General features: G+C 45.5%; 1 protein-coding gene across 1 annotated transcript; it reads left to right on the top strand.

The window, feature by feature from the left end:
* Positions 1-4,049: 4,049 nt before the first annotated feature.
* Positions 4,050-16,649, top strand: LOC147685443 (forkhead box protein J1-B-like). The gene is made up of 2 exons (XM_086941350.1): positions 4,050-4,639; positions 14,956-16,649. The coding sequence occupies exons 1-2, from the start codon at positions 4,097-4,099 to the stop codon at positions 15,778-15,780; spliced, it is 1,368 nt and encodes a 455-aa protein (XP_086797476.1). The 5' UTR covers positions 4,050-4,096; the 3' UTR covers positions 15,781-16,649.
* The last annotated feature ends 6,771 nt before the right edge of the window (positions 16,650-23,420 follow it).

The raw sequence follows: 23,420 nt of genomic DNA, 5'->3' as shown, positions 1-23,420 counted from the left end.
CCTGCTACAACCACCTACTGCTTTCCACATGAATGACATCTGCCTCCTTCAACTATCTCCGACCCCGCAGATGACACCTGCTACAACCAGATGCATCTTGCCTTATGGGCACCCTTTTCTCAACTGTTCTTGACACATTGACAGGGTGTACCAGTACAATCTCCCACCAAACAGGCAATACTAGACCCTCTACAATATGGCCGCCGTTCCCGCTGCCTGAGAGTTTGGGGAGAGGATGTAGCCTTACGGCTAGTGTGGTCGATTTCGAGTCTCTGCACTGATGCTAAACATCCTGTGATTCTGCGCAAATCACTTAATCTCCCCGTGCCTAACAAAAATGAATGTGTCTTTCGGTAACAAAACTGGTGCTCTTGTAAAGCGCTCTGATACCCGATTCAGGTGTAGTTCGCGCTATATAAAACTCTTTAAAATAAAATAAAAGTGCGCTGTAACAGACAGGGCTGCTGTCAGTGATACCCAGTCCCTTCCACCCTCGCTTACTCTGGGCCACGTTGGTGCTCTGATAGTGGTACTCTTCAGTGCAGTTTGCATCACCGCTGTTTGTGGTCTAATTTTGTCCGCATGCTCCGTTAATGAATGTAAATATATCCTTGTTCTCGCTACCACAGAGCTCACCGGGGCTGCAGGCGCTCACCCTGGAGAGCTGCTAATCACCTGTTTGTTCTAGCTCAGATGGCACAGCCCTATTATCTGGCAGAGCTGCTTGCAAACCTGCCAATGCATCCTGCTTGCAGTTTGTCACAAGAAGCGTCAGGGATGGCGTGTCTTATCTAAAGGCAACACGTTTCACAACACTGAAACCTTAGATATATGTCCCTAATTAGCGACATCGCCAATACAATTTCTCTATAGAAAACGTCACTCAAGGGAGCTGCTATGTTACAATATACCACTTACCGAGTGGCACTGGTTTTGCATTATTCTGTGGCGGTTTATTCAAAATTATTTATTTACTTCCCTTTCCCAGTAACTAATATTTTGCTGCATAATTTGTAGATTTGAAAGAAAAAATTCTGGCTCGAAAGTTATTTAAAAAGCACAACATGTGAGGCTGCACATTGACAGACCTACTGCAAATATAACTGCTCATCTTTCTATTTGCCTTCCTGTATTCAGCTGTTAAACCCAATCAATCAATCATTTGTAAAGCGTGGCAAATCACCCGTGAGTGTCTCGAGGTATTGGAGATGTTAGCTGCTGGGTGGTGGGTTGTTCGTTCGAACATCCAGGCCCTGAGTTCTCTCCTGAATTGTTAGAGTGACAGTGCGGTCCTGAGGTGCAGTGGAGGGCTGTTCAATGTCTTGGCCACCAGTTGTGAGAGTGAGCGTCCTCCGCTCTTGGCTTCGTGGATCCATGGGGTGTCTGCAAGGGAGAGGGAAGCAGATGGAATGTGTCTGGCCGCTTGGTGGAAGGTCAGGCATTTGTTGATGTATGCTGGTCCTTCGATGTGCATGGCCTTGTAAAGGCGAGTCAGCATCTTGAACTGGCATCTCTTCTGGATCAGGAGCCAGTGCTGTTTCTTGCGGTAGGGTGTGATGTGGGTCCTTCTGGGAAGGTCGAAGATGAGTGTTGCTACTGAGTTTTGCATTGTCTGGAGTCTCTTCAGGAGGCGTGCAGTGATTCCTACGTAGAGTGTGTTGCTGTAATCCTTTCTGCTGGTGATGAGGGCCTGCATGATTGTCCTTCTGGTGTTGACTAGGAGCCACTTGAAGATCTTGCAGAGCATGTGAAGGGTGTGGAAGCAAGGGTTAGGACTGCGTTGACTTGTTTCTTCATGGATAGCTTGCTGTCCAGAATGATGCTGAAGCTGTGGGAGTGTCTGTGGGGGTGGGGAGTGGGCTGAGTTCCGCGGGGCACCATGCGCCGTTCAAAGGCGAGGTATTGTTCGAAAGATGAGGACTTCGGTCTTGCCCGTGTTGCGTTTGAGACAGTTGTCCTTCATGCAGTCAGCAATGTTCATCATACATCTGTCGAAGTTGGCTCTGGTGGTGAGAGGATGAGCTGGGTGTCATTGGTGTAGGGGATGATGTTGAGTCCGTGCGATCTGACGCCTTCAGCCAGGGGGTCCTGTAGGTGTGGAAGAGGATGGGGCTGAGGGGCGATCCTTGGGGGACTCCGCAGATATTCATCTTGGACTCGGAGGTGAATGGTGGGAGATGCGTCCTCTGGGTTCTACTGGTGAGGTTTGAAGCGATCCATTTGAGGGTGTCTCCTTGGATCCCGATGTGGTGGAGTCTGTTGATTACAATGTGATAGGAGACAGTGTCAAACATGGCTGACAGGTACAGGAGGATGACAGCTACACTGTCCAGGAGGGCCTTGATGTCATTGGTGGAGAAAACAGGGCTGTCTCAGTGCTGTGGTTGGCTCGAAATCTGGATTGGGAGGTTGTGCTATTCCAGGTGTTGGCTGAGTTGTTGGTTGATAATTTTCTCGAGGACATTTGCTTTGCTGGACAGGGGAGCAGAGAGATGGGCTGATAGTTATTCGCTTCGGCTGGGTCAGCTCATGTTTTTTTCAAAAGGGGCTTAACTTCAGCATGTTTCCAGTCCTCAGGAAGGAGGCTGAGTTGATGGAGGTGTTGAGAACTTTACTGAGCTTGTCGCTGTTTGCCTTACTTCCGAGCTTAAAGACGTGCTGGGGGCAGGGGTCCATTGGTGCACCTGAGTGCACGGAATTCATGTTGAAGATAGTGTCTTGCGTGGTGAGGAGGTCCCAGAGGATGAGCAGGTGGTCAGGTCATTGTTTGTGGGTGTGAGCTGGTTGATACTGTCTGTGGCGGCGGATTGGCATTCTAAGTTTTAGTACATGCCCGAGATCTTGTCGTGGAAGAAGTCAGCAAGGTTGTCAAACAGTTCCTGGAAGGGTGTAATGTCTATCTCAGTGGCAGCGGGATTGGAGAACTTCATGAAGGCGAAGAGTTCCTTGCTGGGGTTTGTACTGGCTTCAATGCAGTCTGCTGGGGAGTTCTTCTTAGTTTCGTTCAGGAGGCGGTGGTACTGGTGGAGTGCTGTCCTGAAGGTGGTGCTGTCTTCCATCTTTTTCTTGATGCACGACTTCCTAGTTGCCGGTTGTTGCACTTGGTAAAATGCAGTTCGGCAGCGAACCAGCTGTCTCTTTTGGTTGTTACTTTCAACTTGGCTGTCTTGGCGGGAGCAATAGTGTTGGCGCATTCTGTGGTTCACTGGGAGAAGTTTTTGCTGCTAGCTCTGGGTCGGGTGTAGAGTCTGGGAGGTGGGACCAGAGCGCTGTGTTCCACTGGTCATCTGATGTCTTTTTCCAGTTTCTGCATGTGGATCTGGGGGGGCACGGAGTCGGAGTTGGGGGTTCTAAGATGGTGAAGTGGATGCTGTAGTAGTCGTACCAGGTGAGTTGTTTGTACTTGACTCTGTTGCTGGAGGTGAAGATGGGGTCGAACGTGTGTCCTGCAATGTGGGTAGAGTCAGTGACAAGCTGCTTGGTGCCAATGATGCTCACACTGTCCAGGAGGTCGATGGTGTTGGCGTCACTGGGGTCATTGATGTGGAAGTTAAGGTCCCCTACGAAGATGTAGCACTGGTAGTTAATTGTGATTCGGGTGAAGAGGTCCAGGATGGGGGTGCAGAAGCTGGGGCGTGGTCGTTGATGCCTGTAGGCAAGGTTTACTCTGATGGTGCTTTTTCTGTCTGTTTGGAGTTGAGGTGTTCCATTATCTGGGTCGGGTTATCTGGGGATGTCATGCAGCGGATGGTGTCCTTCCGCAAACTGGTACTAACATGGTGAAACGTGCGACCAGATGGTATTAATGTGCGCTAAACTGACAGAATAGTGAAATATTAAAGCCATACAATGTGCCTCACTATGCCACATAATTTGCCTTTCCTTTCTTACCGCATAATTTTGTCCACCCTGCCTCATAATTTAGCTCTTCATTGTCGCATAATTCAAGTGGTCCTCCTAGTAATCAAGACACATCACATAGTCCTTGCCTACTTGGAGGTATCAAAGGCCCCCTGTTCATCATCTTCTGTTCTCTCTTTGACAGGAGCCCCTGGTACACCCCTCGTGTGTCGTCATCGAAGGTTCACCCTGCAGGATGCCTGTTCTCACCTCACCCGATATTGCCGCCAAATTCAAGGAGCGATGGCTCATGCTCCACCCAGAGGACCAGGAGAATGTCAACGGGGCGGTGACCCTGGACGACAGCCTCACCAGCCTGCAGTGGCTCCAGGACTTCTCCATCCTGAGCGCCAGCCTGGACAAGCCGCCCGCCACCAGTCTCCAGCTGCACCAGCTGCACCAGGCGCACCAGAAGCTGCTGCTGCAAGGCTCGGACGCCCCCTCCAGCCCCCCGGCAGGGGACACGGCGGCCACGGGCATGCCCTCCCACCTGGGCAATCCCACCTCGGCGGCCACGTCACCGAGCGGCTGCCAGCTGGGCCTACCCAGCATCCCCCGGGGCTCGGCCGAGGAGATAGACTACAAAGCCAACCCGCACGTGAAGCCGCCCTACTCGTATGCCACTCTCATATGCATGGCCATGCAGGCCAGCAAGAAAACCAAGATTACGCTGTCGGCCATCTACAACTGGATCACAGAGAATTTCTGCTATTACCGGCACGCCGAGCCCAGCTGGCAGGTGAGTCGGCAGCGTGAATAATTCATGGGCCTGCCGGGGCCCCGGCCAGGAGGCAGGCGGGCCGCCGGCAGGAGGCGCCTCGGCCGGGCCCGCACCTGCGGCCGGGGGAGGCGTGGGCCTGATCATTTATTTAAAGCCGCCATTTGTGCGGGTGCTCCGCGGCGGGTGGGGGTATCGGAGGGCTCGCCTTTCGGTAACCCCGCCGCCCGTGAAGGCCGTACCTCGAGGGTCCGTGGGAGCGGGGCTGGGGCGGGCCAAGGCGTCTCTGGAGAGCAGTGAGGAGAAATGTGAACCGTTGATACAGTTGTACTGTCGATGCCCGGGCTGAGGGTCTGTGCATAGCCGCTCACAGGATTATTCTTACACACAGGAAGAGAAACGATATAGAAAAAAATGCAAAGGGGGGTTTAGACAAGACATATATGTGCTTCCTTAAAACTGGTATCCCTTGTAGCTGTGCCAGGCAACTGTAGGAACGTTTTCTTTTAATGTGAGGTACAGAGGGTAGTTTTTGTATGTATCCCAGTACTTAGGACAGTTTCTTTATACATATATCAAAGCACATAGAGCAGTTCTGCACGCGCACAGACACACAGAACAGTTGCTGTGTGTATATAGGTACACGGGCACTTTCTGTACGTGTACACACACAGAGGGTCGTTTCAGTATGTATCCAAGAATGTAGGGCCGTTCTGTACACGTACAGGCACATTGGACAGTTGCTGTATGTATACAGATACACTGGCAGTTTATGTATATGAACAGGTACAGATGGCAGTTTCAATATTTGTACACGAAGAGCGAGGCCAGCTTTTATCGGTAAAGGTACAGAGGGCAGTTTCAGTATGTCTACAGGAAGAGTGAGGCCAGCTTCTATATTTACAAGTACAGAGGGCAGGTTCAGTATGTCTATAGGAAGAGCGAGGCCAACTTCTATAGGTACACAGAGGGCAGGTTCAGTATGTCTATAGGAAGAGCGAGGCCAACTTCTATAGGTACACAGAGCAGTTTTAGTATGTCTACAGGAGGAGCGAGGCCAGCTTCTATAGGTCTGCAAGAACACATCTCATAATAGAAGAGCAGAGTTGGCCACTACTGTATATGCAGAGGAACAGTGGGTCAGTTTCAAGATGTGTACATCAACAGTGAGGCCTGCTTCTTACTAGGCAGAGAAACAAAGCGGACTGTTTCCTTATATGTGCAGGAGATTGTGCATTAGAGGAACAGAGGGGGTGGTGTCGGTATGTACACAGGGAAAAAGAAACTTAAAGCTCAACCGTAGAGAGGTAAATTGAGAGAGAGCATGTCTACGGAAACACGAGTGGGCTGCCTGTGTACGTGTACTGGAGCAGAGAGTGTTGTTTCTGTATGTGTGCAGAACAGAGAGAAGTGAATCTATCAGCTTACAGGAAGAACGAAGACTGCTTCTGCACGTGTACTGACACATTTTGGGTCATTTATGTATGTGTACATTAACTGAGAAGCCAGTTTTTTGTATACGTTTTAGAATGGAGAGGCAGCTTCTCTGTGTGTCCTGGAACAGAGTCTGCCACTGACAAAATGCACAATGACGGACAGTCCCTTCTTAGTTCGACAATGGTCCACGAAAGTTCACCGTTAATCAGCTATATAAAGCTCTTTGGCGCTGCCATCACCCCAAGAGGTGCATGGAGCCCATATGTGCCCAGGGACAGAGAATGCTACTCATGCTGTGAACAACAACCGATTGCGCCACCCACAGTTTTTCACAGCACACACCAGGCCCAAGGGCATTGAGGCTTTTTACTACAGAACCCCATTCGGTTTTTCTTTTGGCACAGGGAGATTAATTGATTTGCCAGAATCACAAAATAGTGAGCGGAGGTCGGAATTAAACCCGACCCTCCTGTTCCGAAATCGTCAGACAGCAGCTCTAGCCACTAGGCCACATTCCTCTCCTTCTAGGTAAACGAGCAAGGGGGACACATTTGGATGTGCTCATAAGCGGAGTGGTGCTTCAGTGTGTGTATACGAACTAGGTTACATATTTATGTATAACACAGGAAAAGACCGGGTCTCTCCCTTGAGTGTCAACTAACAGAGAGAGGGCCACTTAGGCTTCTGTGTGAATCAGGAGATGGCGCTTCTTCATCTGCACATGTACAATGAGGGCTAGCTTTGTGTGTGCGCAGGGTCAGTGGCCTGGCATGTGAGAGGCTGCAGCCCTTACATAAGAGGCACAGTAATGTACCCACCAACCTCTGATCTGAGCCGTCCATGATCAGAACCTTCTTGCCTTTCTTCCCTTTTATGGCTAGCTAGAGCTCAAACATAAACAAGATGTACAAATGTTAGGGTTTCTTACGCCCATAATTATATATTTCTTCCTTTCCATCAGTTACTTACCACTTTCTCCTGACTGTCACCGTACTTAACGCTTTCCTGGCTCTCACATGGTATTATTTGTGTTACCCCAGCTGTAGCCAAGTTGCTGTGCTCCTTGGTACGCCCTGTTGGATTGTAGAATCCCCTCTTTGAATAGGGGAATGGTTTCACCCTCAACGTCAGGTGGTCCTTGCAGTGGGAGAGTCTATGAGGGTCATATGTTGGAGTGGTGGCACTGTATGCTGTGTGGGTTCTTTACTGGCCCCTGTATAAGGAGCCTGACGGGCCCAGGGCTCATAGTGCTTGGCTTTGCACAAGGAGGAACCACATCCAGAAGTTATCAAGGGTATTTTCTCAGCTTCAAGTTTGATTGCAAATTGTAAAATCCCTTTGTGCACCATTCACAGACTGGTACATTGCACCCATGGCTACAGGGGCATTTGTATGTGTTGAGGGATTTCACTGGTTATCTTATTTGCATGTTAGGCAGTAGGCAATTGCGGTGAGGCCCCAGCTTCTAGTCCAATCAAGTTTTGATTGTGGGTTTTCCTTTGACCCTGTGCAGTACTCTGCTACCTTCTGACTAGGTTAATGCTATACAAATACAATATACATACACACAGGAGGCAGGCGGCCTGCTACCACTTGCTCCCGGTTGGATTTGTGAACCTCACAACCCTCAATCCCATGGTGACTCTTGGCCCTAGGGAGGGAGGCATCTTCGTTCTTTCACCGCAGAGCAACTCACCTTTGGTGAATCCAGCAGACTTCCCTCTGAGTGAAGAAACCACTCCTGCTGGTTTGTGATATTCAGTAGTCGGCCAGTCAGGCAGTCAGGCAGTCCTTCATGCACTGATTGCTTCTGTCCAATGGCGGATATGTACATCTTGGGCTAGGCCAGTCAGGAGGGTGACCCGGCCTACCACTGAGGCCGAATTCGAGGATGAAAAATCTGATTAACCTAGATTTAATAATGATCCAAGTTCCGAATTTATCAATGGAAGAGACTCCGGTTTATGAAGCCAAAAGTGGATTTATTTGAGATGTCTGCCGCCTAAAATTGTCTCTGTTTCAGTACATGTCTTTGGGCAAAATACATTCCTCTGATTTTTTTATTTATCTTGAATGAATGAATAGGAAACTCACTAAGCACATCTATTCACCTCAGAGGTGAATAAATGTTAAAATGTTTCCCCTTTCTCTATTAAGAAATTCCCACCACCCTCTGCTCATGTCTTATTGGCCTTATGAGTGAGGTTTATTCTGTGCTAGTGTTGTTGTATGGGTTGCCTGTCCTTCTAATTCTCAGAGAATATTAGATTTACACCCGTCTCCCTCCGCCACCAGAAAAGAGTCCCTTGGGCCGTGGGAGGTGGTGTTCGTCACGGGCAGGGGTGTGTTTGCTCCTTCTTCAGTGTAAGGTGTTCAGGTCGATACGTCTTCGCCTCCTGGGCATTAACATTTCAGGAGTTGGCCTGTCGTCTCATTCTTAATTATGCCGCCGTGCACCTTCACCGGGGCTGAGCAGTAACCAGAGGCCCGCCGGCGAAAGCCGATCTGATACTGGTTTTGGCGCTGGCCTGCAACCTGCTGTTGGGAGTCACTGAGAGGGCCCCGAGGAAAGTCCCGTTCTGCTTTGGCTTTCAAAAGCCCCTTTGGAGGTACCAGGCATTGTTCCGGAAAACTGTTTCTCACCTCAGGTCATATCTCTCCAATGCATACAAAGAGGCCGCCGGTGGTGGACTCCTAAGAAAAACGTTATGCCCATGCACTTATCTTTAAAAAAAAATAATAATAATATATATGTGTATGTATATATTTATATGGGTGTGTGTGTGTGTATATTATATACAGGGCACAAGTCCTAAATGAAGAAGTGGGGGGACGCTCGCATACAGGAAGTGACATCACGACCGGAAGTGACGTCACGAAAGACAGCAACCTAGAAGTGGGGGGACGCTCACAGACCGAAAGTGACGTCACGACCGGAAGTGACGCCACGAAAGGCAAAAACCTGTTGAAATACGGCGTCCATCCATTGGTTGCAACGGCGAACCTGGTAGGTGAAGGGGCGTGGTGACCGGCGTGGTGTCCTGCGGCAGTCCGAGAACCTTCCGATTTCAGCCATCCACCCGCGCTCACCTATTTTGTAAGGGTGGGCGCAGTTTTCATTGTAAATGGTGGACGGCTTTGTGATTGAGCAGGGTGGACGGCGTCCACCCTGGAAAACCCTCGAAAATAAGTGGGGGGATGCCGTCCACCCGCGTGGTACCCCGACTCGTGCCCTGATTATATATATTTTTTAACGGAGTTTTACATTGCACGAATTTGACCCGGTATCAGAGCACTTTACGTAGCACCAGTTGCGTTACATGAGGACACACATTAATTTTTGTTAGGCATGGGGAGATTAAGGGATTTGCCCAGAATCACAGGATGTTCAGCTCATTGCCGAGAAACAAACCTGGTTTCCCAGATTCGAGGTTGACCGTCCTAGTCGTTAGGGGTGTGTGTGTGTATGTGTGTATATATGTTTGTGTATATACATATATATATATACACACAAACACATGCATTTTTTTACAATAAGAGCATGGGCATAATGTTTTTCTTAGGAGTCTATGTCTAACTCTCACAGGTTATTTTCCTTCCTGCTTTTCCGTCCCTTTGCCATTGTTTTCCTATATTTCTGGTCCTTCTTCTTTTTCCCTTTTCTGCCTTTCTCTTTCATGTTCAGGATAAAGCAAGTCTGAGGCTGATAAAGTAGTCCAGATCGCCAATAATGACTTCCAAAAATCTGTGCAACCAGCAACCGGCATTCAGAACCGTGCTTGTCTATCCGGGATTGCAAAATTGATTTAAAAAAGTGATTGGATAAGAAGAAAAAGGCATACAAATGTTGGGCAACTTGAAGGTGGCCTGCAAGTCCTTTACCCCATAATATCCGAGAGTGGATAGGTCACTATATATATATATATATATATATATTCACAGAAAAAAACATAGGTTTCACACACGTTATAGTTAGGAATTAGCTTTGTAAAAACCTTTGAAATTCACTGAAAAAACCATAGGTTTCACACCGGTTATAGTTAGCTGGTCATTTTACTCATACAAAACCTATGAAATTCCCCTGTTATAGTTAGTTCAGCTAACTATAACTCGCGCGCCCACAATGCACTGCTGATGACGTCACATATTACATCACTCATGACATAGTCAGTGATGCATTTGCCGGTTGAGGAAATAAATGTTTCTTTGAAATCATCTGTTCAGGAGTGCGTCCTTGCTGCAGAGCCATTGGAAAACACACACATATATATATATATATATATATATATATATATATATATATATATATATATATATATATATATATATATATATATATATATATATATGTATTTGTTAAGCGCACGGCAACCCCCAATGGGGGTGTCCCGGCGCTACCGGCAGCAGAAACCGCAAGCACCAGAAACAGGCTAGAGAGTAGAGAACAGCCAGGTCTTTAAGCTGCGCCTGAACAGAGGTTCTGAATCAATAAGACGGAGACTAAGGGGTAGACCGTTCCAGTGCTTAGCCGTGACCACGGCAAATGCTCTGCCTCCTTTCCTATGGCGTTGGAAACGGGGGGGGAGCGAGCAACAGGCGACGGTGATTGGATCTATGTGTATGGCCTGAGTGCACCAGCTTAAGCCTACATCGGAGATATCCTGGTCCCCTACCTTTCAGGGCCCTGAAAGACAGGACCAGGGTTTTGAACTGGATGCGGGAGGATACTGGGAGCTAGTGAAGTTTGTTCAAATGCGGGGTAAGTGAGTGCCGGTAGGGAATGTTGCAGATCAGCCTTGCAGCTGCATTCTGTATGATCTGTAAACGATGGATGAGGTAGGCTGGAGCTTCCACATAGAGGCTGTTGGAATAGTCCAGGTGGGAGGTAATGAGGGCATGAATGACCATCCTGCGCAAATCCAGAGAAAGATAAGGGAAGATGTTTGTGATCATGCATAATTTGCCAAAGCAAGCGGAGGTGACTTTATTGATTTGGACTGTGCACGACAATTCATTGTCCGATACAAAGCCCAAGTTCCGGGCCGAATCAACTGGGAGTGGGGAGGGTTGAGCTCGGCCGGCCACCACAATGATGGCAGCAATGGGGCCTTTTGATTAAAAAACAACACTTCGGTTTTATCAGTGTTTAACTTGAGGGTGTTACAAGTCATCCATGAAACAATGTTTGTAAGGCATCGTTTAAAATTAGAAAGGCCTTTGTCAGAGTGATCTCTAAAAGAAAATACTAGCTGAGTATCATCGGCATAAGAGACCACTCTGACCCCGCAGTCTTCTATAACCTCGGCTAGTGGTGCCAGGTAGACATTAAAAAAGAGGGGACTGAGAGCCGACCCTTGGGGGACTCCACAGCTCAAGGGTTTTTTATCTTTGGAAGCAAAAGGCCGACACCAGACCTGCTGGGTTCTTCCCGTTAAGAATGATCTTATCCAGGCAAGGGGAGTACCTCGGATCCCTAGGTTATAGAGTCTGTCAAGTAAGATGGTGTGTGAGACAGTATCGAAAGCCGCGGACAGATCGAGGAGCACCAACAGGCAACCTCGCCTCTGTCCACGCTCTCGCGAATAGTCTCGGAGACTCCCAATAGAGCAGTCTCCGTGCTATATCCGGCTCGGAATCCAGATTGCGAGTCATGGAGGAGTTCTCTGGATTCTAAGTAATCGGCCAGTTGTTCCTGCACAACTTTTTCCAATATCTTTGCTGGTTTTGGAAGGAGAGAAATAGGTTGGTAATTGCTACAAACTGCTGGGTCGGCCTCCGCTTTCTTCAAAATAGGATTCAGCATGGCCTGCTTCCATACAGTTAGAAACTGGCCTGAGGATAAGGAAGAGTTCCATATTGAGACTAAGGGGGCAGTGATAACTGGGGCAAGAGTGGTAAAGATGCGGGCTGGTACTGAATCTAACGGTGAACCAGATTTGCACTGACGTACTTTCAACAGAGCTATGTCCACTGAGACTGGTTTAAAGCTACATAACATTTCTTTAGACTACATAACGTGATTCTAGAATACTTGGAAAAAACTACTCGCCCCATGTCTAATGGAGAGTTGGCTCCTACACTGTGCATGCACACAAACATTCACTTATTCCCCTGTCACAGGCAGACGAGTTTGTTCATTTTTTTCCAACTGCATTCGACACACAGGTTTTAAAAAGCCAGAAAACAATGGGTTAAAACGATATCCATTAGAAAGCGAAGAAAGGAGAAACATTCCAAACGCAATGAAAGATGTATTAGTGTTAGGGTGGAAAATTACTGGTTAGGGTAAGTTGTACGAGAGATTGAAGGATTTCCTCCTCTGCGGTCCTTTGTGACGAGCCATACTTCATACATAGGTGATAATAGGCAAAATAGTGCAGGAGAAGCCTCCCTTCATCTTCACAATGATGTCACTGTGCCAGTGTTCTCAGGGACCGGTGCTCCCTTTCTCTTCACAAAGGCTGGTGCTGAACAGAAACGTATCATATGTTACTAGATTTTGTCATTGTTCTAACCAGGTAGTGCAAAGCATGCCTCCATCTATCTTGATTGGTCAGGATTTCACTGCTGAACATCTTCAAGATGAGATGGTGAGGGGTACATGCCACTAGTTTACGAATTCAGAGTGAAGCCTGACCAAGATAATGCTACTTGCTTTCAGCCTTCTTATTCACAGTTGCAATTTGGTTCCAATAGTCAAAGGCATGTATTAGAAGGTTGAAAACCTTTCCTAACTCCCAAGGGTTTTACGTTTGATGCATCCCTGTTCTTTCTCCGATCTGCTTACCTTCTGCTCTACAGCTCCCCCTGTGCACATCCCTAGCGTAGGAAAGAGTAAAGTCCTTGTCTTCTGCGTCTTTGATCTACTATTTGGAAAGTTGCTTTGCCTGCTGTCTATTATTATCACCATATGACGGGTCACACTCAGATATGCAAATCCTCTTGGCTGACTTCAGATTTTTGGACACATGATTGAACTAGAGTCAAAACAGCTTTTTTTTAAAGCCACTTTTACTTCTTAATCTGTCACAAGGTTTGCTTTTCGCTATGTTCAGGACATTTTTGATGACCACATTTTTTCAGTTGTTGACCCCAGGTCGTAATCTCATGGTGCAGATTAATGCCATAGAAGACGTTGACCTCAAAATGCATCCTTCTGAAATGTTCTGATTTCCCAAGAGATTTTCATCCTGTCTTCTTTTGCAATTTGGATAGGTCTGTGCTGGCAATTGCTTGCACTTCAACATATGTGTTGGAGGTGAAGTGGGACTTTAAATAAAAGGGTGTCCAAGGCAGAAACCATTTTTTAGTGACTTGGTTGGTCGTAGGGGTATGTGTACATATTATTTCATATTTGGATTCTCCCATTTTTATCACTGCCTTCCCTGTCCCTACTTTTCTTTTATTATAATTCCACTAGTTTCGGTTATTGTCCGATAGACGATTTTAATTACCAACTTTTTACGCTATATTGTAAGCATTACCTTTCCTTGGGTATCTGAAATGTATGGAACATCTAGCAATCAAATAACTCTGCGGTTTTGTTGTTGTTCCTGTTGTTCCACCTCCGACCAAGAAGAATATATTTTAGCTCCTGGGTTTAGATTCAAGTTAAGCGGGTGGTACATAAGAGAATGTGGCCACTGAGAATTGTTTGTTGAACGAAAAAGAGTGGTTTGCTCTCATGTTGTAACCTATATTAATGAAAATACAAAATTGAAAGTTAAAAAAAAAAAAAAAAAATTGCCCAGATGTAACCGATACAGTAGTACAATACGAATCAAATGTTTTGTGTCGTTCCGGATTATCGAATAGGCAAAGTAGGCACCAGGCTATGGGCCCAACTCCTTTTAGGAGCTCAGCAACAACGGATCAAAAAAATATTGATTTGATCTTGAAAGAAAATTACAATCAAATTTTCTTAAATAGGGTGTCCAAAAGATAGAAAATAATGAATCAACTCAAAGAAAAGAAAACTTCAATAAAAGACTCTATAGAGAAAATACTGTATTAATGTAATGTACTCATTAACAACTTAAATTACATAAACCAGAGTCATCAGAGTCACATAACAGTTTGTCTCTTAAAAGCAAATCTTCTGGCAGCTGTCAGTTTGTAAAAAGAATTCCGTGCATTGGGTATTAGGCGATAATTTGCGAGAGGGGCCCCGAAATTTCAACTGCCTAGGGGCCTCCACTGGGTTTAATCTAGCAGTGGTTTTGTGCAGAAAAGTTGGTGACCTCAATATGCCACGAGGCCATCGTATTTTTCCCAATTAGCCAGTTTCTCAAGCTCAGAGGTGGGGAGTTTGCAAGCATATAGGTCAGAAACGAGCATACCTGAAGGAGCTAGGTGGAACTGAAGTAATGGAATGAATTGTGCTCTGGACAGAATTGAGGTGCCTTGGAAGAGCTGTGCATGGAGTTCTAATATTGTAGCAGCAAGGGTGCTGGTAGAAAAAGGAAGTGTGCTCTGAGTGAGAAGTGTAGCATAGACTAAAACTGCAAGCAAAGACCACTCAGCATTGAGAGTATTTCCATGCCTGTTGCATTTTCACCCAGTTTTTGTGGTCTTTAGGTTCACCATCACTTTTTCTGCTTACATTTGGTCTCCTACGCCTTCTCCGGCTCTTATTGAATCCTATTAAAACAGATACATAAAAAATAAATAAATAGATATTTGCCTTGCTAAACAGACTCCATAATAAAAATGCATGGATATCGAACCAAGGTAATACATTTGTTTGCTCACCTTTGAATAAAAGCCTTTTTAATTAAGGTTTCACCTTCTGCTATATCTTGGGCGTCACTATGTTAGGCAGAGATTGGCTTGACAATGAGCTGTGTGCCTGTAGCACTGAGTTATAATTTCCTGAATAGCATTTTTGTTTATAATTGCAGAATTCCATCCGGCACAACCTGTCCCTGAACAAGTGCTTCATGAAGGTGCCCAGACAGAAGGATGAGCCCGGCAAAGGAGGCTTCTGGCAGATTGACCCACAGTATGCCGACATGTTTGTCAACGGTGTGTTCAAGAGAAGGCGCATGCCAACCGCACAGTTCAACGCTCTCCGACAACACAAACTGGAGCCCATTCCAGAGACCTATACGGCTACGGCACACTTGTATCACCTCATGAACGAGCAAGCTTCTGCTGATCATATGGAGAACGATCAATACAGCCAACAGCATCAACACCAGCATTACTACCACCATGAACAGCAGGATCAAAGTTACAGTCCTTCTGATGCTAATCGAACTGCCACCAAGCGCAAACAGCCTTTGCCAAGGCGCAGCACGAAGGTGGTGAGAACTTCCAATGTGGCACAGGTTGGGATGGAGGAGAGAGAGGCGGAGTCCCTAAAGGGAGATTTTGACTGGGGGTCTGTTTTTGAAGATGTTTTCAATGGCATGGATAGCAGTTTTGAAGATATAGACATTAACGTAGCCCTGAACTCTGTGAGCAGTGATATAGATCTCACCGTTCAGGGTAGACAAATCACCCCCTCCAGCAAGTGGTGTTCTGCCTATGTGGACCACACTTACCTAGAGTCAGCTCCCCAGGGACCTCACCTTGAAGAATTTGCCACATTCTCTGACCCTTCGCGGCACCCTTGGGAAGAAGTAAAGGAAGAAGTTGTATGGAACTTTGATCCAAATTATAACTTCTGTGAAGGATATCTAAGCGAGCTTGCCCCTTGGGAGAGAGTTGATGCATCAATCTAAAGCATTGTGCGATTCCTACCCTACCAACCTTGGGGCTCCATCGGCTTCACTGTCATAGACTGATGCACTGGCATTCAGATCATGTCCACGAACAGGATGTACAGCTGACGTAGCTTTACCATCTCTTCTAGGACTGGTTGTCCAATAGATGTGAACATGTTTCTCATCGGGGCAGGACGACGATCACAAGACACCTTCAAACTGTTGTAGAGCTCTAGGAATTTGCTGGATGGGATTCACCAAGCAGTCCTGGCTGAACTATTAGCAAAATAAAAGGGTTCCTCCAGGTTCAGTGTGGTTTTGTGAGCAAGTTAACCCATCTCTTATAACTTCCAACAGGGACCGTCATTATTCCGAATGGAAATGCAATCAAACACCCTATTTCTTACATAACTCCCAGATATGGTCGTAACGGAGAAACCGATGATCAGAAAACATATTTTCCGCATGAGAATCACTGGGAGCTTCCCATGCACTTGCCACTTTATTTCACAAAAACTTCATTTTGTAATCACTTTCTGAGGTTGACAACACTTGCCCTTGACCTGTAGAAGCCAAGAGACTGAGCCTAATATGGAATCTGTAGACATTTGGCCAAAGCCTTTGACTTTGGTCATGAGAATCCTATCTTGGGACACAAGGAAGCAGAGTGGCATGACTTTGTTAGGGACTTTCAGCTATTGTCGCCTCTCCGAGACTCTGCCCTGAAGAAGCCTTCCAAAACGATGCTATCTTGGGTGTACTATTGAGAACACTGACTAAGAATTTAAGTGGTGGGCAAGTTAAAGCCCCTAGACGTTGAACAAATCATGTATTTTAAACCTATTTTTGCACTCTTGTATAAAAAAATAAATGTGTGTTTAAGGTGATGTGAGTGATGTCACGTTCAGGGTTAAAATCTGAGTAAATGTTATGAGAAGGAACAATGCAAGAGTAAAGCTCGTTTTCCAGAATATTGAGACCCTCAACATATGCACTTTTGCACAATCTCACCAGAAGGAAATGGCTTTGGGGCTTTTACTTCTTTAATCCTTATTGAAATAACATAATAATGTGTGATTGGGTGTCAGATGGCTTAGTTATTTAAATATATCAAAAAATCCTTTGCAATTGCCAGCGCCCCTTGTTGGAAATCAATCCAAACCACACCAGTTTCCCTCTATTGACAAACCACATCAGTGTTTTCAAGCCACGGGAAAGTTGATCTGATCAATAAACACAGAAGTTTCATCCACCATGTAGGACTATCAACAGGGCTGATTGATACACAAGTGCACCAAGCACATGCTATGGCACCTGAATGCGGAGGGGGTTCTTACGGTGCAGCCTGTGGGGTGTTCGCCCACCCTCTATTCTCTAAGTAGTGATTGTTAGCGAATGACATCCATATACAATTTTGCCAGCATGTTAGATCTATCTTCATATGTATAGTTTGGCTGTTAATCTCTGATCCATACGCGATATCTCAGCAAAAATCAAAACAAAGGCCAAAAGCAAGTCCCCATTTAGTTAAGCACCTCGATACCCTATCGGGTGACTAGCCACGCTTTATTAATTCTGATTGATTGATTGTGCTGGACAGATTCAGCCATTTGCCCACTGTTATCTATTGATAGCTATTTAGAGCTTAAAGAGCTGAGAATTGCTCCAGTTATTTGCATTTTGACACCAAAACATCCACAAAATCGTTGTGTATGGAGTTTTGTGCATTCTTGAGTAAAAACATACCTGTGTATACTAGATCCCTTTTGAATGCAGTTATTATTATCCTGCTTAAACTATTTTCTCATAAATTTAGTTAGGGCTTTCGAGAGTTCAAATAATTTATAATTGTTTACGAAGGCCATATTTCTTTCATTCAGGGCTTAGATTACTCAGATGGTAGGCACCATTACTCGTTTTTGGGTACTGAAATTTATTTTTCATCATTAGACTTTCATGCAGAGCAAGAGAGACAGAGGCAGAAAATTGTGAAACAAGTAGGGATAGAAACAAAACAAACCGGTCTCCTTGTTTCTATAATAATCATCTTGTGCATCCCCTAGACACTATGTTTACCCCTCCTAAGATCCTGGTGGGGCTCAGGTATTACCTCACCATCTCAGGTCAATTTAGTTTTTTGCTTTGGACAGAATAAGCTCCCCTGTGTCTGCCTATGCCCCTTTCCTGACTATATAACTTTAAAATGAGAGTTATATGCCACAATAAGACACAATGTTTGTGTCTCCCACTATGGTCAAGTCAGTTTCCAGCATTAAAACCTTGTTGATCTGTCCAGGGTGCTGACGTTTTTTCTGTGGGTCCTTCTGGCTTGTCCACGCCTTGGGTTTGGATTTGATCTGAGGCTTCACTAAGGGTTCAGAGGTTTAAAGTGCATAAATGAAATAATGTTTGCAATACTTAATTTGTGGCGGTGGTTGTAGGAGCTGGTTATTCGCACTCATTTTTAGGGACCGGGTCTTATTTTTCATCATCTGTCTTTGACTCGGAGTAGGAAAGAGAAGGGCAGGAGAAACTAAAGGATATGAAAACAGTGACACAAGGAGAAAGCGGGGATTAAACCTATCTAGCGAGAGTGGGATAAAGCAACAGGAATTCTTAGATAACGCAAGAAAGAGGCATGAGGTGGAATCACAACAATCCCAGCATTTAGCAGTGCTGGCGACATACTCCTAAAGCAGGGTTCTCCATAATCAGTCGCGGAGGGCGGGATCCATGACAGATTTTTAAGATAACAGCATGTTATTAAATGAGGATATGTTAAAAATCTGGCATGGATCCGGCCCTCCAGGACCGACTTTGGAGAACCCTGTCCTAAAGGAAAGTCTTAGCCCCTGCACTTATTATTATTATTACAAATTAAAGACTGACTGCTGTTGCTCACAGATCTTTATTACTCTTATTTCTAAAGGAGCTATCTGGCACAGATTGCTGTACCTCACAGCAGCCCCTTCAGAAGGACACTTGTGCTTTTCCATCGTAGGTGTCAAGGAGAGCATGTCAGAGAGGGGGGTGTCCCAAGAACTCTTTGGGAAATCTTTAAAGCACATAACTCCATAGCTTGGCCTACCCATGAACAGACAATGCTCCCTTGTTAGGAAACTGGCACATAGAGGCCCTTCTCTGAATTTGTTCAGAGTTGCCCCTGATGGGTTGCAGGCCCTTGAGGCACCCAGCGTGTGTGTGGGGGTTACTGGTTCCCAATCAGCACAATTTATTGAAGAGAGAATATTGTTACACATTCAGACACACTTTCACACAAATGTATGTGATACATTGAAACTGTCTCCTGGTTCGGAGGGAGTCGGTGAATTGCGGGGTAAAGAGACCCTGGGGTAATGTTTTGCACGCCATAAACAGGTTGCACCCCTGGAGTAGCAGAAAGGTGAGGTTGGCTATTGAGCATACAAGATTGCTCTGCATAAGAGCCCTTTGTCAAGCACTGCTGAGGCCCTCCTCTCAAAGGGTTTCATCTCAGCCCTGCCAATCACCAAACAAGAAGGCACTTCTGACAATCTCAATTTTACAAGTCAATGCCTTTCACAATCATAAAAGATAAATCCAGTCCTCTTTGCCAAAGGGGAATTTGGTGTTCTGTAATTTTGCATTTAATTTAGTAAGCACTGTCTATTGAGGAATCCTGTAAAGATACAAGTCTACAACATGCAACCAACAACAATCCTGCTTCATAATCTAGTCTCCCACCAAGCAAGGAAACCATTACTTTACCTGGTGAGATTGATCACTAGAGAGATATAATATAATATTTATCGCAATCCAGCCAAAATCTAAACAAAAAATTCAGTGGAAGCACATCAGACATGCACTAAAAGGGCCAACTTTGATTACAGAGGCATACTTACTTATGCCTACTACCCCATATAGGGTTTAGGCCATCAATCAGGACTCTACAGCTGTCCTGGGCTTTTCTTTCAATGTAACTCCAGGTGTAACCCATCTCCTAGCAGTCAGTCTCAAGGCCTTGGCGCCTGGTGTTTCTTGGCCTTCCTCTTTTCCTCTTTTCCTTTCCCTGGAGGGCTTCAGGTCAGGGCTTGACTGGCCGTGTATGGTGGGGGCTTGCAGAGTATGTGACCTATCTAGCCCCAGTGTCTTTTCAGGATTTCTTTATGAGCACAAAGTTGGAAATTCTGCTGCCATGGGTCATTGTTTCTGATGGTATTTGGCCAGTGGATTTTGAGCATTTTCCTCCGATAGGTGTTGATGAAGGTCTGGACTTTCTTGGTGGTGGTCACTGTTGTCCTCAAAGTTTCTGCTCCATACAGAAAGAACAATTTTTTATTGTTGTTAAAAATCCTATTCTTTGTTTGCAGCATTAGGTCTTTGGACTCCTGATCTTCTTTAGCTGAATGAAGGCAGCCCTTGCTGTACCAATTCTTGCCTCGACTGTCTTGTCAAGACAAGAATAACAGAGGCTACGTTTGTGCAATTGAACAACAAAATGAAAAGATTCCAAAAGCTGCACTGTAATTTTAATTAACCATTTCCTATCACATTTTTAATTCTTTTATTTATATTGATAAACTTTTCTGGTTTGCTTACTGTTCTCTTTCAGCTTTTCCTAGAATTGCTTTGCTAATAACACCTAAATCTTCATGTTCGCTCTATAGTAGGCTCGCTCCACACATTGGTTACACCTTTAGTTCAAGAAGCGTTGGGGGAACAGCTAGGTTTCCAACGTTGCACATTCTACTATCTCAGCTGCTGGAAATCTATGACTTAGTGGTTGGTTCACCATAGGGCTGCCTCGTCAAGGGATTGGAAGGTCTGCACTACCCAGGGCTGGTCTTCCGACACATATGAAAGGTCTGGCAGTGCCAGGGAGCCGGAGTTTCAAGCAGAACTACGGTTTCCCATTGACCTGCACTCATTTAGCGATGATGTGCCCTACACCGCAGCCTGCCGGCTCTAATTTGCCTATCGGTGTCATTGAACTGACTCCAACAGCACGTCTCTTGATCTGTGTGTTCCTTAAAGAGCCTAAGACTGGTGATGGCATCGGATGGAGTCGACTCTCCATGGTTAAACCAAGAAATTGGGATATGCTCTATTTTTATCATGACAAGCCGATAGGATGTCAGGAGAGGGGCTCCCTTACATAGAAGGATTGGGATTCAACGTGTTAGGTGGGGAAACATGTACATTCCAGGGTGAATGGGGGGGATATAATAAGGAATATCCCAGCACTAAAAAGCAATTTAGAGAAGGCAGTCAAAAGGAGAAGGGCCAGTCTGAAAAGCTGCCCAGATTCTGTTTTAGCAGAAAATGCTCAACTTCTGAATGTGTCTTATAGCTGTTATCAACCCTTCCTTTCTACTGTGGTGTTATAAGTATAATTTTTGATGCAAACATGCACTGATCTATGCTACTTAACCGGGGCTTATATCAGGAATAACCGACCCTTCTTAATCATGCTGATTTGCACATGGCGTGAAAGTCTGAACTCAACAGTACGTCTCTATCCAGATAGAAGCATTTGAACTGGGGCCTGAAGAAAGCAGGGACATCTTAAGGATTTTGGGGCTCGGGCCGAGCATATTTTGGGTTCCCCATTAGAAACAGTTCTGAATTAATGATTCAATTTTAGCTCTTTCATTACCCCTTTGGCCAAGTCACTGCCAGTGCACAGGCTCACTGGTCTATGTTTTAATGTGCTAGTATTTAAGGATAGCAATGTGTGTTTTCACTATTATAACACAGCAGCAGCTCACTATTGTTATTGCAAATAATATCTGTGCAACCTTCCTATTTCCCATATATGAGGTCCTGATTTGATCCAAAATAACTTTTCTTATGGATGTTGTATGTCACATAAACAAAACATTTCTCTCTGTAAAATAAATGTCTGCGACTCACACATCACCCACATTAAAAGTAAAACAAAGGAAAAGGGTATTTAAAACAATCTGTTTAGGAATAACTCAAGGTCATTGGGGCAAGACTCTGTGGACCAGAGCTGCTCTATTAGGGGGCTCCTTGAAAGGCTGGGGCCCTGGGCCAGAGCCCACTTTGCCCATGCCTTAAAACGTCTCTTAAAGATGTACTCGAGAACGTTCCCTAAACAGTGCTCACAGTCTTCTTGGGTTCTTGTCGTTCCCATGTATGCTGATTACACTTAATAACGCTCAGTAAGTCTTCCCCTGATTCTGTGCGTGTGTCTTTAATAGCAAGAACCTGGGATCCGCGTCAATCTCCGATGTCGCTTGGAGCCACTGGGTGGGGACAACCATTGTATTGATATCTGCACATCTAGAATAGAGTACCTTCTGAAGACGATTATATGGGCTCGGTTAGAACATGTGTAAGACTTACATCATACGCAGTCCTATGAGGGATTAGTTTGAATTCAAAGCTGCAATCCACTAAGAGTGATTGTCTGTTCCCCTGTAGTCCACTTCATGGAATGTGTTCTCCCCCTGAAGCACCATAGGTATCTTCCTGGAAGTCCACATCTTGCCTATTAAATTGGCACGGTTTTACTAAGTGTGACTTATGTACAAAGTGACAGCGTGAGTCTGGACCTCAGCAGGCTTGCCCATTTTTGTTTGGCCGTGTCCGATGGAGTTGAAGGGTTTCATTGGAATCCTTTAACCAGACATGCCCTCCAGTGCTTGCCAGAGTCTGCCTTTCCAACTCTGCTGTTTCCGTTTTCTAGGGCTGATTCGGCGCCCCATGTCTCCAAAGTACATTACAGGCGGGTCTTTGTCTAGTGTGGCACAGTGGGCCAACGATGTTGGGTTAGAATGCTACCCTGAGCAATTGCCAGAAGTTAGACTATTTGAAAGCCTTCCTCCCATCACCTTTGTGTACAAAACACATTATATTTATTTGATACAATTTGCTACTATTAACTCTGCACGCTGGGATAGGTAGAATGTTCTCAGAGTCAAGAAAACCTGTGTGCCCTTCATCTTAGTCACCACTCAAGTTTCATTACTTGAACCTTGGACTCTATCAGAAAATCCTCTGAGTCCAACATCTGGAGAAAAATCCACAGGTGGACTTTTCTCCACCATAGGGATAGCATGGTGGAGAAAATCAGGTTATAACCCTGCGTTTTAAAAACTCTTTATTCGAACAAGCACATCTTTGCCCAGTAGACACAGACTTCCTAGTGGCTAGAAGGTTGGCTCCACTGCCTTTAGGCAAGTTATTTATGCCACTAAAGTATCTAACACACCTGAGAAAATTGGAAAGACAAAGTGAGTGTCCCTAAATGTTTATTGGTTCTTTATTTAAAAAGGATGAATGCCCTCACACATCGAAGCGACCCTGGCGTGCTTTATACAACTATCTATATTAGCAGATATCCTATGGAAGGAAATGCTCACTGTTTAACAAAGGAAGTGGGCATAGTGTGGCTACTCACCACTTATTAACCACACACCAGACACTGAATGGACCTTAAGCAAGTTGTGTTAATGCTGAACACCTTAACTCGCTTCATTGGCTCTCCAAGCCTTCAACTTTGCCAGGATCTGAAGCTGCTGTACTCACTGATCTCTGAAGCAGGTGTTCGTTCTGATGGGCATCAGTGTGTGTAGTAATTGTGCCTTAGTAGGTAAGAGTCACAAATCTGGGCCTCACAAAAATCTTCAGCTTTGCATTGCACAAATGTCAAA

This window comes from Lissotriton vulgaris, chromosome 10 (genome assembly GCF_964263255.1).
Source record: "Lissotriton vulgaris chromosome 10, aLisVul1.2, whole genome shotgun sequence".
Taxonomy (NCBI): Eukaryota; Metazoa; Chordata; class Amphibia; order Caudata; family Salamandridae; genus Lissotriton; species Lissotriton vulgaris.
The sequence above is the reverse complement of the archived record's forward strand: the minus strand, read 5'-3'. Positions and strand labels throughout refer to the sequence as shown.